At 42.5% G+C, this 15,409-nt stretch overlaps 2 protein-coding genes and 2 pseudogenes across 2 annotated transcripts; 3 read left to right on the top strand and 1 right to left on the bottom strand.

Annotated features, from left to right (window-relative positions):
• Positions 1–2,788: 2,788 nt before the first annotated feature.
• LOC116196715 lies at positions 2,789–5,655 on the bottom strand (annotated as a pseudogene).
• A 1,314-nt stretch (positions 5,656–6,969) lies between these two features.
• LOC116202889 (probable inactive leucine-rich repeat receptor kinase XIAO) lies at positions 6,970–8,543 on the top strand. Its single transcript, XM_031534528.1, has 4 exons — positions 6,970–7,369; positions 7,420–7,555; positions 7,768–7,937; positions 8,395–8,543. Exons 1-4 carry the CDS (start codon positions 6,970–6,972, stop codon positions 8,541–8,543), a joined length of 855 nt encoding a protein of 284 aa, XP_031390388.1.
• A 1,352-nt stretch (positions 8,544–9,895) lies between these two features.
• LOC116192342 lies at positions 9,896–12,695 on the top strand (annotated as a pseudogene).
• A 28-nt stretch (positions 12,696–12,723) lies between these two features.
• LOC116202880 (cytochrome P450 81C13-like) lies at positions 12,724–13,686 on the top strand. Its single transcript, XM_031534518.1, has 4 exons — positions 12,724–12,776; positions 12,870–13,128; positions 13,219–13,300; positions 13,430–13,686. Exons 1-4 carry the CDS (start codon positions 12,724–12,726, stop codon positions 13,684–13,686), a joined length of 651 nt encoding a protein of 216 aa, XP_031390378.1.
• The last annotated feature ends 1,723 nt before the right edge of the window (positions 13,687–15,409 follow it).

Below are 15,409 nucleotides of genomic sequence, written 5' to 3'. Positions count from 1 at the left end.
TAGGGCTGGCTCAGCCCGTGAGGCCCTCCCCTGCACGATTTGGGCCACTTCCAGCCGCTCAGCCCGTGAGGCCCTTCCCTGCACGATTTGGGCAAGGGTCGTCTCTGTTCGGGCCCCTGTCCAGGCCCCTTTGCAACATTAGTCTTGGCCTTTGAATGCCAAGATGGGTATCCAATTAAGGCCCAACATGTATTTTTTGAGTGGCCCAATTTGCCACAATTGGCACAGACCGACCTGCCTTCCATGTTCTGCTGGAAGTCCCGAAATTCCCCGAGACTTTGTCTTCCTCCTCCATACCCTGTTTCCCCTTTCGCCATGAACGCCACTTCAGAGGTTCCTTCTCGATTTTGAGTCACGATTCTCTGCCTCTCTTCATTCGCCACCATCTTATACACTTTGTTCAAGTTGGGCATCGGCTCAATACTCAAGATGGTCGATCGAATCATGTTAAAATCCGAGGTGAGTCCCATGAGAAATTGAAAACACTTCTCTGTTTCCCATTGTGTTGCAATCGCGGTCCCTGCCCCACATACGCAACTCGGGTATTCTAGATAGAATTCTAGCTCATCCCAGAGTAGTTTCAGCTTTCCATAATAATCTCGGACACTCAATCCGTCTTGTTTGAGGAGGCAAATTTCGATTTTTATCTGAAAAACCCTAGATTGATTTCCCTCGAAGTATCTCTCCTTGAGATCGTCCCACAAGTTCTTGGCGTCTTCGGCATTCGTAACTGTAGCCTGAAGATTGCCTTTCATGGTGTTGAACATCCACGCCAAAATCGTGGAGTTACACCGTTACCATCTTTCTCTGATGGGGCTGTCCTCTCCCGGTTTCTCGAGAGACCTGTCGATGAAGGGCAATTTGTTCCTTGCCCGAAGTGCAATTACCATAACCCGTGAACACGTCAAATAGTTGTCACCGTTGAGGATGCACCCGATTACTTGGGCTCCCATACTGTCCGATGACGTAAGGCGGTATACCGGTGGGACATCCACACTCCTCCAGGTGCTGTCCCCTGCCCCTTTGCCTTTGGATGGGCTCGAATCCATTCGCAGACCCTTCTCACCGTCACTAACATCCGACATATTGAAAGTGGAATATCGTGACCGGTTCAGGAGCGATATCGCTCTGATACCATGAAAGATTGGGAGTAGACAAACTCAACTCAAATTGTATTACGGTAGTGAGCCAAGTAAATAGGTTGTATAATGTGATGCAAAAAGGAAATTCGATAATATTCTAAGGCTAAATCTACGACTTCCTAATATATCGAGTAATTAATGTATATTACAGTTATAATATCGGGAATATCCTTAATATAATACGTGGAAAGAAACGATAGATTTACAATTTTTTTTAATAAATGATCATTTCTAACTTAAATGTGCCATAAGTTGCTAAAGGTAAACAAATTTGAGACGCGTAAGTTCAATCACATACGGGTCTAACCATAGGCTTAACATAAATTCACAAGACAATGCCTCGTCATTCATTCACAATTTATCATTCCGTTTCCACCTCAAATCAAATTAGTATGGTAATTACTAATAAATAATAAATAATACGATAAATTACATGCTCTACACGGATACCTATTATGTGGTATAATTTTGCCTTAGACAAGGTGGGACAGCATTTTGCTGTGGCATAAATGGGCAGGCTCTATCTAGATCATTAACCAAGCTAATGGGTCGTATCAAGCCGAACAATCTCTACACCGACAAGGCATATCGATCAATTCTGCCAAATGTTAACCTTAGGCGCTTCTATAATTCGACACAACACGACTACATCCAGCCCAAATGCGGTAAATTTATCAACTCTACGATAAATAAGGTGTACGTTCACCATACCAACCCCGATCTCAGTGCACTTGCATCAAATCTATATATATATATATATATATATATATATATGATAACAAAGTTCCGAGCTCACGCTGCTACGACATTAAATATATAATTGAAATTCTCTCGCGATACCACGTCATCATCATTTATACAGTAAGAAAAATTTTATATCCTTCTATAAAGAAATGTTTATCCACTGAGAAAATATATTTATAATATTTTTTATTTAATACATGTATAGTAGAATATATGGATTATATCCACATATAACTCAACATAATATATAACTTGGCACGTCAAAATCAGGTCGTCACTTCAATTATGTAAATATTATATTGTGAAATATTCGATATACAATGAAATATATAGTAAAATATTGATATACAATTACAAGATAACATACAAATCTTATATTATAGGAATATAAATATTTTTATATATATCTTTTGATACAAGTGTAATATATTTACATTAGAGTAATCTATATAATAAAGTTGTAACCAATGCATTAAATAAGGTAAAGTGATAAAATCCTTACTAATTTATATGTTAATATACTGTACATTATAAAGAAAATATTCATAAATAGATGAAAATTTATTTCAATCACTTATTATCATTTCGTTAACAAATAAACTTTCTTGTGAATTAGACATATGATGTTATCTATTTGTCAGAATGTGATTCTTATGTCAAGATTTGATCTTGCAGTTTTTATTAAATAAACATTCGGTAAAAATTTTAGTTTTATCTAAACTCGAATCTCTTCACTGGACTTTCTAATACCAGCCGATGACCAAAAGAAAAAAAAGGGGTCTTTATGAATATATTGCACTTTTTCGTAACTCCTTCAGGATTCCTGGAAATATCGCAAGCCTCAGAGTGGAGAACCTCTGGCAGTGATGATGCCTCGTTCTGCATTATAGTCGAATTTACGATGAACGTTGCTACTATCATTGATTGGATAACTTCATAATTGAATTTCGCTTCTCGCAAGCAGTTCCGATGAAAATGTATACAAACTATTCGCTAATCTCGACTCTTCTTCCTAGTGCCTCCTATGTACATAAAGCACCAAGCCACTGGTTACCCGACAGCAGCTAGTAACCTGGAGAAACCAGAGGGTCTAGATGATCTGTTTTCCTCTCCTGCATTGGAACTCAGGATCGAGAGCGAGAGAACTTGGATGATACCGAATTTATCCATTTGGAAGAGAGGACACTGCCGTATTGGAGCAGATAGACGATGAACGCCACATAGGCAGTTGTGAACGCGCACACGATAAACCCAACAAGCAGCCCCTTCACTTCGGAGATGAAGAAATCAAGCAGTAGATATCCGTTGATCATGATCAGTATTGCAGCTACAGTCCATGCCACCCTCTGCATCACGGTAGTCCAGAAGAAAACTTCAATAATGAAAAAATGCAAGATGTTTTGAGATTAAGAGTGACAGGCATTCAACGATGAATGGAAACCGCTTACCTGAAGAAGAGGACCAATCGTGAAGGACCCCATAAGCTGTTCCTTGGATACCATGGTAAGAAGAGGTATGAGGGCAAACGGGATCTGTATACACTGAAGCACATTAAGCCACTCATTCAATATATCCAGCGAAGCCTCAGAAGTATTGAAAACGACTGCAACGATTATAGTTGGCACGATTGCTAGACTCCTTGAAATGGTCGACCTGAGCCACTTCTTGATACGGAGATTGAGAAACCCTCCCATTATAAACTGTCCTGCATATGTGCCCGTGATCGTACTACTCTGACCTGCAGCTAATAATCCGACACCCCAGATATAGAGTATTGGAAAGAATCCTCCCCCATACTTCTTCTGAAGGTAATGTCCTGCATTCGCAAGGCCAATGCTCTGGGCCTCCTCGGAACCATAGAAGCCCTTGGCAAAGACTGATGTGACAAGGAGATTGATGGTGAACATGACCACAAGGGCAATGGAAGACTCAATGCTGTAGTAGTTCAAGGCCTCCTGGATACGGCCCTTGCTCTGGTGATCGACCTCTCGGGACTGTACAAGAGCCGAGTGGAGGAACACATTGTGTGGGGTTATGACGCAGCCCACAACTCCCACGGCTTGACGAATCGTCTTTGAGCTCAGTCGAGGGATGAGAAGTCCTGTGGCATAGAGTTTTATCCATTCCATCATGGAGAATTGCCTTGAAGATTTAATGTACTATTCTGAAAGTAGAGGATTGATTAAGCGGAGTTGCTATTATTATATGTACCCGTTAGCAGCTCTGTTCCACTGGGCTTTGTGTCCGCGAACATACCAGCAAAGGTTAATGCCATGGTAGAGATGAGGACTGCGAACACGGCTTCCAACTTTCTCACTCCATAGTTCTCTAGGAATAAAAACATGAAACTATTCACGAAAAGAGGAACCAATAAGCTAGTTTTCGGATCAAAAGAAACCACAAAAAATGCATATGACTTCATCACAAACAAGAACTGCATTCACTATGAGGTGAACAAATCTACAATGCTAGAGATTCTTCAACATACAAGTATCTCGAAAGTATCCTTAACTTGAATAATCAGATCGATTGATCTCATGGTTCTGATATGTTTGTTTGCATTGGCCAGATTCACCGCAAGTAAGACTTGGAATGAAATTCACGCCATGCAGTTCGATCCGAATCTAATCGGGCCAGATTTTATCTAATGGAAGGATCAAACTGGGAGAATCATTAGAGAGATAGCCACGTGCACTTACCAATCAGAGCGGTGATCACCACCCGGCCCAGAGCGGGACCGCCCCATGGCTGAGGACCCAGATGCCGATTGCGCTCCCGATCACCTCCTGTATGTCGGCGGCAATGAGGGTCACCTCCGCCATTGCCCACAGCACGAGGCGGGCCCAGTTGGGATACTCCTCCCTGCACAGCTCGGCAAGGTGGTGGCCCGTCACGACCCCGAGCCTCGCCGAAAGCATCTGCAGCAGCAGCCCCATGAGGGTAGCCCACATAAGGAGCCACAGCAGCGAGAGTAGCCCGCGATGGCGCCCGCCTGCAGGTCCCCTTCCAGGTTCCCCGGGTCGAGGAACGCGATGCTCATGAGGAAACCGGGGCCAGTGAACAGCCACAGCTTCTTCCACGAGAAGGGCGGGGCGACGTCGGGGTCAATGGGCCCGACGGACTCCATGTCGAAGATCAAAATCTTCTCCCGGGACTCGAATGCAGGCTCAGGGTCGAGGTCCGGGTCCCGCCTTGGGGAAGAGGAAGCTGGCGATGAGGGGAGGAGCTGGTTGGCTTCATCTTCCTCATTCCTCTTGCGGGGTTTCTTGATATCGTCGCCCTCTGCGATCGGTAAAGGAACAGAACTCATTGCGGAATTTGAGAAAGGCACGAGTTTTTCTTGTTTGATGCAAGGCAATGTGGCTGCTTTCGAGGATTCCGATCAGACAAATGGAGGGATGATAGCGGACGCTCTGCGAAACCCGCAACCCATTTCCTTCATTGTCTCCAATTAGCTGAAATCACAGGGCAGCTCCGTGACAGAGATTCACGAGGGGACGGTGGGGGACGACGAGGCGGCAGAGCAATGCGAGTCGATTGAATGTCGATACGTACAATGACGTCCGCGTGGGATCAGAGAAGAAGGGGACGCTTTCATTGGTAGAGCGGGTTTTGCCGGATGTGTGGCTTCAGACATGGATCTTTTAGTAGGGAATTGCGAACGCGATCGGCAATGAGAATGGGGAGGCCGAGATATCAGAGCTCTGCTGCATGTCGGATTCCGATTTTATGAGGTCAACGGACAAATGAATTGGCGCCTGTTTGAATGTCGTTCATTACAATTTATGTCTCATTCATCTATATATATGATCAGTTATTCAGTATTGATGAGCTTCCTTTCGAAGTCATGTCAGTCTCATCGACAACTTTGATATTCCGTCGCAATAATTTATTGTTCTTAGTAGTTTAGAAATAGAATTGTTATGCCAAAAAAAAAGAGTCGCGTAATTCGCTCATCTTAAACTTTCTTTGTAACCGAAAAAAAATAATTGTTATGCCGAAAATGGATCCTTTGGTCATGCCTAGAGACAAAAATAGTCCCATGATTTTGGCTCGAATTACAAGTGCTGCCCCGTTTTCTTTTTAGAGTGAAGTTTATGGTTGCGTTTGGTTTCATAGTAGGATTTTAAAATCAGATTTTGATTTTGATTTTGAGTGGTATAAATGGGGTCCACCCTTTGACTTTGTATGAGTTATGTTGTTTTGTTGTGGAAAAAAGTGGTATAAATGGGGTCCACTCTTTAACTTTGTATGAGTTATTTTTGTTTTGTAGTGGGTAGTAGAGTTAAGTTAGAATTGTGATTCTAAAATAATATTGGGAAACCAAACAGGCCCTATACATTTGTGGAAATATTTAATTAAGTATACCTTAATCGCCTTTGACTAGAAAAAGGAGGGAATCACGTGTTTCGGAGTTTTTTTTAACGGAAGCCGAGAGCGTAATGAAGAATAGTCTCCTCATCAACGTGTGTTGGTTCAAGCAGTTAGGTGCTTATTTTTCTTAATCAAGATTCTTGATTTGAGTTTTCCGAATGAAAAAACTTCATGATTGTGAAAGTTTTACCCCGACCAAAGAACAAGCTACTGACCGTTTTAATCTTCTATTGTATTATTATTGAATTTCGACTTCATTAGACTTAATAAAACATGCTATTCACTAAACGAATCAAGGCAGGTAAAGAATTTTGATTGCAGTTTCGTCATTCTTAGTTACTGATTTGATTTCTATACATCGTAAGTCTCCCATTACAGCTTACTAACTCAAAGTCCTCAACTAATGACTCATAGTTATATATCATCTGCATATATATCAAATTTCCGATTCATCAAAGCGGAGGATTGAAGAACCTCCATTGATTCTCTCAGTCTTGATGGCGTCTTCAAAGATGTTTCTCATTTACAGCTGCATCAACTTGCAGTCCTCTTTCTTTCGGTTTCTTGTTCAAGTGTTCCCACGGACAAGGAGGCTCTGCTTTCTTTCAAGTCCCGAATCACCACCGATGCTTTGGATGCCCTTTCTTCATGGATAGGGGCTTGAGAGCCATGTAACTGGACTGGTGTTTCTTGTGACAAATCTGTGAGTATGGTCACGGTTCTGCATCTCTCCGGGCTCAAGCTAGCCGGCACCATCAGCCGGATCTTGGGAACGTTTCCTTCCTTCAGTTTCTTTACATCGACAAGAACAAGTTTGTTGGACCACTTCCTGACCAAATCAGTAGTCTCCTATAACTTCAGTGCCCTCAACACGAGCTTTATTGGCATCAATGTTGTGATCCCTGTAAATTTGTCAATGTGTTCGGGACTAGAATATATTGACTCAATGGGGAATGACATAACAGGTCAGATTCCTGAGGATCTCAGCATCTTGTCCAGATTGGAAATCCTCAATTTGGGACGAAACCGACTTATCGGCTCGATCCCCATCTCCATGGCAAGCATTTCCTCCCTCAGGATTGTAAACCTGGCCAGGAACTCACTTTCCGGTGTGATACCAGCCAACGTCTTGGCTTCTTAAAACGGCTTGATCTATCAGGTAATAGTGTTAGAGGTGATGTTCCTTCATCTCCATATAACATCTCTTTGACTCATTTCATGATCGAGGCAAACATTTTGTCCGGTCCTATTCCAGTGGAAATTGGGAACACTCCTCCAAATCTCGAAGTTTCTACGTCTGTTTCAGTGAGATATTGGGCAAAATTCCCCGATCTTTGCCTTACCTCTCGAACTTACAGATCATCTGCAGGGCCAATAACCTTCTGACCGGCCCAATCCCACTCGGACTAAGAAATCTTCGAAACCTAGAGGTGTACAATATCGGATTTTACCACATTACAAGCTCGGTCAATTTTATTTCATCTTTAATAAATTGCATCCGTCTAAGATTTCTTCAAGTTGATGCAAATCATCTAGAGGGCGAAATTCCTGAATCAATCGGAAACCTCTCAGTTGGTTTAGAAACTTTATACATGGGAGGGAATCTGTATTTCCGGCGGTATACCAGTCTCTTTGTGCAGTCTCAGCAACTCGAGTTTGCTCAGTCTGAGCAACAATGTAATTTCCGGTGTAATACCTCTGGAATTCGGTAAGCTCCAGAGGATTCAAGCGTTGGATTTGGCTGGAAATTTTATCTCGGGCACGATCCAGGACTCTCTCAGGAACCTACAACAGTTGGAGGAAAATCGACTTGTCAAATGACCACTTAAGTGGGAGCATCCAAAGCGCTTCCACCTTCCACAAACTTCTCTCAGTGGATTTATCAAACGACTTGCTTAGCGGAAGCATACCGGGAGAAGTTTTAAGTCTCTCAAGCCTGATTACTCGACTGAACCTCTCGCCGAACACTCTCAGCTGTCCCTTACCTCAAGAAATTGGGGAGCTCCATCGTGCATTCATAATTGGTTTATCCCACAATCATCTCTCCGGTAGCATTTCCATTTCGATTGGGAACTGTGCGAGAGCTTACAAATATTGTCCATGGCCAATAATGGCTTCACTGGCATATTGCCAGATTCTATTGCAGAACTCAATGGGATCGAAGAGCTTGTCCTCTCTTCAAATCATTTGGCTAGTGGTCACGACAAATCGAAGGTCCTCCGATTTTTGAACCTCTCTTTCAACAATTCGGAACGAGAGGTCCCCAGAGATGGGAGTCTTTAAGAACTTCTCGCAGGTCGTCTTAGGAGGCAGCCCAAAGCTTTGCTTGCCGGGTGGGCTATGTACAAGAAGTCATCGACAGAAGAGAGCAAATAAGGCATTTGTTTTCATACTAGGGATAGGCGCAATAGTGTCATGTTTACCGATCTCCTTCTCCTTCTTCTTCTGCGCAAGAAAAGGCGATATTAGTATATTGTGAAAATTTGAAAAATAATAAGTTTATTACTAACGGGGAGACTCGAAAAGACGGTTAACCATGAGCTGAGGAGCAGGAACTGAAAAATGTCGTGAGTCTAATATGCTTACGTGGAAAACTCTGATCGCATGCATGGAAGTATTTCATGAGAGTAGATTAAATTTATATATAGATATGTTCGTAAATTCATGGAAGTGATAACCAAATTGCATAGATTACACATTCATTAGGTGTCTCAAAAGAATCAATTATTCGTAACCGGAAAATTGTAACAAAAAAAAAAAAAGAAATCTATTATTCGAGCTCTTAGTCTCGGTCAGACAACAGGTGCTCCACCTCTTCGAACCGTTCTCCAGGACATAAGAGCATTTATTACGAGGGATTGGGAGATCATGGTGCTCACACGTACAAGGAAGGTAACTTGCGTGCGGAGATCGCATCTTCTTTTTCTGTTTGTAATGGGTATTTCTTCCAGTGCAGGGATCGGCCATATTTTGTTAGGCAATATTTTTGACATCTCCATACCTCATCTTTGTACCTTTTAATTTCTCTGTGGACGAGGCTAGCCCCCTTAATCCACTGAAAAAAAAAGGCGATGAATTATAACATTTTTTCCTTAGTTATAAGGTAACTTACTACCGAACTAAATAAACAGACACGAAATTTCCACCAACGAAGATCGAATCTAGAAGCTCTTAGCTTCAAATTCGCAACTACTGTCGCTGTGCTAAATTGCTTTCCTCCAATTATAATTTTCTTTTTCACCATAAGTTGATCATAAGTAATGAGTCAGGAATTTCTTGAACCGATTGATTGTTATTTTATTTATTTTTTCGGTTGAAGAACCGATTGATTTTCTTTGATGCAGGAACACGTTCATAATCGGAACAAAGTATTGGAAATTTGGAAGTGATTTTAAATTTTCCTTCTTCGACTTTTTGCTAAATAGCCCTCTTCATTAGGTTTAATATAAAAAAGAAAATTAAAAAGAAATTGAAAATGAATGCCAGACCAGACATGGAGGAGGCGGAAAAGTGCCCGCCCAATCGAAAACATCTGAAGATTTTCACATGTTTTTCTAATTAATTTTGATTTATTTCATTTTTTTTTCACTACAACCTTAAAATTTTCGACTGCGCACCAAATGAAATGAAATGAACCCTCCGCCGCCCGCCGGGCTCCAATCCAACGCGCAAATTAATCCCGAGAAGAAGCGGCAAAATCTTTCCTTTTTGCATTTCAAAACGCCCTGACAATGGCGCTTCTCTCTTCCCTTTCCCCCACTTTCCCTCCCCTTCATATCCCACCCTCCATTTGACCTCTCTCACCAGTCTCTCAACTCTCAACCTCCCTCCCTCCCTCTCTCTCTCACATCGGAGAACACCCACCTCGAGTTGTTTTCCGACGGTTGACGATGGCGGAGCACAGGATCACCCGAGCTGCTGCGAAGAAGAGGGCTGCGCCTGAGATGTCCAATGAACAGGTTCCGGTGACGAAGAAGCGGGTCGTGCTCGGGGAACTCCCCAATCTGTCGAACATTATGCGGGGGAACGAGCCGCCGCCGCAAAAGCAGAAGGTTGTTGACAGGGGCAAAGTTAAGGTCAAGAAGGCCTCGGCGGCTGCTGTTCCAGAGGCTGCGCCTGAGAAGAAGGAGGAAGCGCAGAAGAGAGATCCGGGCATAGATATCGTCGGTGGGTCTGATGACCCGCAGATGTGCGCGGCTTATGCTACCAATATCTTCGGGTACCTTCGCAGAATGGAGGTGAGTGATTTGATTATGGTTCGTCGCGTTACTTCCTTCGTGCATAGTTCGAGGGCACTAGACTATGCATCTTAGATTTGTATTATGAAGCCGGGGTTAAAACGTTACTGTTTAAGGACATGTGAATTGATGATGTCGATAGGCCAAACACGCGACATCCTGTGCTGATTTGTGGTGATGGGTTTTGTGCAGAGGGAAACGAAGAGGCGACCGTTGCCTGATTACATCGAGAAGGTTCAAATTGATGTAACTCCTAATATGAGAGCGGTATTAGTGGATTGGTTGGTAGAAGTGGCAGCGGAATACAAACTTCTACCAGACACTCTATCTGTCCATCTCTCATATTGACCGGTTTCTGTCCTTGAATGCCCTTCCGAGGCACAAACTCCAGCTACTGGGTGTTTCTTCCATGCTCATCTCATCGTAAGCACCAATACGCATTACATCTGAAAATATTGCTACTGGTTGGTGATGATGGTGGATATTGATCTGGGCCGGGTTTTGTTTTGACAAGTAGGAAGTATGAAGAAATCAGCGGTCCCCATGTGGAAGACTTTTGTTACATTACCGACAACACTTACACCAGAGAAGAGGTATATACAATTCGGGCTATGCCTTGGTTCCCAATGGTGTAAGATCGATAGTGCATAGCTTGATAAGCATTGCTCTTTGATTCTTTTGTGCAGTGGTTAAAATGGAGGCAGATATTCTGAAGGCCTTGAAATTTGAAGTGGAAATCCCACCATAAAAACATTCCTAAGGTAAAGCCAACGCTTGCATGGATTCTTCCTTTTTCTCTGGATTACGTGCTTCTGATTGAATCTTAATTGAACTAACAGTTGCAATTCCTTTCATCCTTTGTATGTTCTATATATGCAGAAGATTCAATGGATTTGCTCAAGAAGGTTATAAAGTGAGCACCTTCACTTTTATACCAAAGTAGGAGTTTAGATTGATGGAACTGTTCATTAAATCGATTACTGAAAATGCTTGATGTTTGCAGACGAATAATCTTCAACTGGAGTTCCTGGGATATTACCTTGCCGAGCTAAGCCTGCTAGACTATAGCTGTGTGAAATTCTTGCCTTCTCTGGTGGCTGCATCCGCAATATTTCTTGCAAGATTCATCCTCAGACCGATGGTGCATCCTTGGGTAAGGGCACAGTCTTGAGTAATGCCCGGTCTTGTCTCTAAACTGCATCACTTTGATGCCTTACATGTAGTTATGATGGTTTCTACAGACCCTAAGCCTGCAGCGATGCTTGGGATATAATGGAAAAGACTTGAAGGATTGTGTTGAAATCATTCATGACCTATATCTCGGTAGAAGAGCTAGCGCTCAACGAGCTATACGGGAAAAATACAATATGCACAAGGTACTCATGTTTCCATTCTCAAGGTTTAGAAAGAAGTCATCACCATCAGGGCCTGATCAATATGTTGATTCTTTGTAACAGTTCAAATGTGTAGCGACAATGCCTTGTTGTCCAGAGATCCCGCTCCTATATTTCAGAGAGGTCAAGGAATAATCAATTATCAGAGGCATCTCCACCCATTATCTGCAACAAATCGATTTTTGGTTGATATCCATAATCTCACTGCTATTATTGGACCGGCCAGCAGTCAAATAATGCCGACTTGAAGCAGGGCCAATGAAAACCAAATAACTATGCTGAAGCTTTGTAGACGAGCTCTACCAGTGACCTTTGGTACATTCTTCTCTTTGGCAGGAAAGTTTGCCGCATTTTATTTGTCATCATTGCTTCACCTGATGAAGCATCGGCTTAGACAAGAAATACCCGACTTGTAAATTCTGTTAGTGTTTCTTAGGGAATTAACAGATCATTTTTGTTAGTTCAGAAAAGATGTGAAGATTACCTAGGTAATCGTCATTTGGATCGATACCCATTTTGGTGTATGGGTAATCGTCATTTAAACTTTATAATGATCAAACTGGAATCTTCTTCCCTCGGATGTTCCGTTTTGATATCTTTACGCCGCTGACTCGTTTCCGGCGATGAATAGAGTTATTGTTAAAATTATGTATTTAATGAGACTTTGTCAACGACAACGACCCAACAAGTCAAAAGAGTAACTTATCAAATAAAAAGTCAAAGGGTGCAAATCAGAAGCTGTCTTCATTGATCGTGGAAGCTCTTCGATACCTTCTTGTGTTCTTCCTACATTTATTGCTCATACTCCCCAAGAGAATCACTTCCAAGACTATGCTGAGCCGGAAACTGCCATCAAGTCCCTGGCTCTGCCCCTACTTGGTCATGTCCGCATCTTCATGAGGCCTTCCGCAGCTTGTCCCACAAGTATGGTCGGATCATTCGCTGACTGATCTCGAGGAAGGTCCTGGTGGTTTCAGATGGTCCTCTAGTCGAGGACTGCTTCACAAAAAACGACATAGTGTTCTCGATTCACCAGCAGCTCTCTCCGGGAAGCCTCTGGAGTGTGGCTTCTCCGGGTTGGGGTCTGTCCCCTATGGCCAATGCTGGCAGAACCTCCGCCGCTTTTCTGCCATCGAGATATTCTCGGCTGCCCGAATTGCTGCTTTGGCTAGCATCCGGACAGAGGAGATTCGGCTAATAGTGAAAGAACTGATGGAGGAGGGTGGCTCCAAGAAAGTGGAAGTCAAATCTTTTTCTATGTGTTGACTTTCAATATAATGATCAGGATGGTTGACGGAAGCAGATATTTCCGTTATTTCCGTCTAGGTGAACTTGGCTCGGAGACAATCAAAGTTACGGACTATCGGGTTCATGGTCTCTCTAGTCGATCCGGAAAAACTTGGAGAAGGTTTTCGATTTTTCCGAGACACTGCACTCTAACATGAGTTAAAAAAGAAAAAAGGAAATCTAAGAGCATCAAAATCATTTTTGCTTGTGATTAACCGTCCTGTGATGTGTTTTTCGGGCAATGATTCAGGTGAATTGGAGAATATAAGAGGGATTTTCAGTCCGACGCTTGAGGCAACTGTCTGCGACTACTTTCCATGGCTAAGGTGGTTAAGTTTTCATGGACTGGAAAAGAGGTTCTTGAGAATTCACAAGAGAAGGGATGAGTTCATGCAGAGGATGACAGAAAATCACAGGAAGAAATTCCCTTCCTCTCCTTCTAGACGTGACGAGGATGAATGCCAGAGTGATAAGGGAGGATTTGTCCATAAAATGGGTACAACTTAGACTTGGTTTTATGTTATTTTCATGGTATCTCATCCTTGGATGACGGTTTCTAGGAAAACTTGTGTGAGAAAAGAGTTGGAGGCAATTTGATGTATATTCGGGATGAATTGGAGACCACTGAAGTATCAAGATGGAACTTGCAAGTATGCACAACCGATCCGAGAGAAAGTTCATAATCAATCCCCGATTTATTTGCAAATCTAAGGATTCCCCTTCAGTTACAGTGGGAGTTTTTAGGAAATCTTTAGGGATAGGTTCATTATTGTTTCCTATTTTTGAGGGAGATATATAAACCTAAGGATCATCTAGGTTTAGGGTTTTTTAGTTTTGGAGAAAAAAAAACTGGGAAAGGAGGCAGGCGGCTGCGGAGTGTTCTTCCGACGATCATCAATTTTCATGGATTCATGCATAGCCATGTGTGGCTAATTCGTTTCGTTTGACTTGAAAACGGAAACCTCACAGTTTGATTGTGAGGAGCATGTTTTAATATTTTGATTTCAGCACTTATTCATTTTTGAATGTTATTGTTACAAGTATTCTCTCACGGTCGTGAATAGGACATTTGTAAGTTAGCTTATCGACGACTACTACGGTGTTTGTAGAAATCGATTCGAAGCAAGACTAATTAGGAACGAACGTAGGTAGTTGCTGCCCTAATTGGTTAGAGAATGATAGGATGAGTCAATTAATTGACGAATCGATTAATTGCTCGAGTTAAGGCATCCTTGTGCTTTAAAGCCGTTGCTTAGTTAATTAGGGAATCGGTCGATACCTTGTTAACTACTTGATGAACTTGCTAGTTAGACAGTGTTTTGACTAGTTAGAATTTAGATGCTAGTTGATTTCTTGCGGTCGTGGGAACTTGATTCTCAGTTGCTGAAATTTACATTTTGATGCTTCTATGATCAATCAAACGCTAGGTGGTTTCTGAACTCAAGTCATACGTCTCCCGATTATTGATTACTCACTCTCCCTTACACTTTTAAATTGTTTTTGCTATAATTTAATTTTTTGATTATCAAAATTCCCATTTCGTTACTTTTGCTAGCTCATTGGTTTAGAGAATCCCTTAGCCTCCTTTGGGATTTCGACTCGGTTCTCACCCATTTTCTTACTACAAGTTTTAGGGAAACCGATTTTATTTTGGGGGCTTCGACAGGCCTTGCCATAGTTATCGATGTTATGATGAAGTTTGCAGGAATCTGAGCCCGAGTTCTATACGGATGACTCTTGAAAGTTCAATGTTCCTTGAACTTTACCCATTCTGATTCGAGCATGCTGTTAATTAATGTTATATCACTTTTTGACGAAAATTAGATTAGGAAAATCATGTTCATCTCTAGGTGTTACTGCACAGGTTATGCTCATAGCAGGGACAGACACATCAGACATGACACCGGAATTCGCAGTCTCGCAACTAATTTCACACCCAGAAATCTTATCTAAAGCAAGGAACTAGATCGATGAAAGAGTTGGGAGTTCCCGACTAGTAGACGATTCCGACATTCTGGGACTTCCCTACCTCAACTGCATCATCAAGGAATCGCTCCGTCTTGGCTGCACGGCTCCCATCAAACCCCCACGCGAGTCCTTGGAAGAGTGCACAGTCGGATGGATACTGTGTTCCACGCGGTATCCCGGAATATGTGAAGACCCCAATGAATTCAAGCTGGAGAGGTTCTAGGACTGCACTAATCGGGGGAGTGAAGGGCTTAAGTTCGGG

This window comes from Punica granatum, chromosome 1 (assembly GCF_007655135.1).
Source record: "Punica granatum isolate Tunisia-2019 chromosome 1, ASM765513v2, whole genome shotgun sequence".
Taxonomy (NCBI): domain Eukaryota; kingdom Viridiplantae; phylum Streptophyta; class Magnoliopsida; order Myrtales; family Lythraceae; genus Punica; species Punica granatum.
This window is presented reverse-complemented; position numbering and strand designations above follow the sequence as displayed.

What these genes read in the sequence shown, in the direction of transcription:
- LOC116202889 (XM_031534528.1), top strand. Translation starts at nt 6,970, where the DNA reads ATGGTCACGGTTCTGCATCTCTCCGGGCTCAAGCTAGCCGGCACCATC. An exon ending in CCAAATCTCGAAGTTTCTAC is followed by an intron (nt 7,556 to 7,767) that starts GTCTGTTTCAGT and finishes CATCCGTCTAAG; the next exon opens with ATTTCTTCAAGTTGATGCAA. An exon ending in TGCTCAGTCTGAGCAACAAT is followed by an intron (nt 7,938 to 8,394) that starts GTAATTTCCGGT and finishes GCATATTGCCAG; the next exon opens with ATTCTATTGCAGAACTCAAT.
- LOC116202880 (XM_031534518.1), top strand. Translation starts at nt 12,724, where the DNA reads ATGCTGAGCCGGAAACTGCCATCAAGTCCCTGGCTCTGCCCCTACTTG. An exon ending in CTCTGCCCCTACTTGGTCAT is followed by an intron (nt 12,777 to 12,869) that starts GTCCGCATCTTC and finishes TGGTGGTTTCAG; the next exon opens with ATGGTCCTCTAGTCGAGGAC. An exon ending in TCCGGAAAAACTTGGAGAAG is followed by an intron (nt 13,301 to 13,429) that starts GTTTTCGATTTT and finishes GCAATGATTCAG; the next exon opens with GTGAATTGGAGAATATAAGA.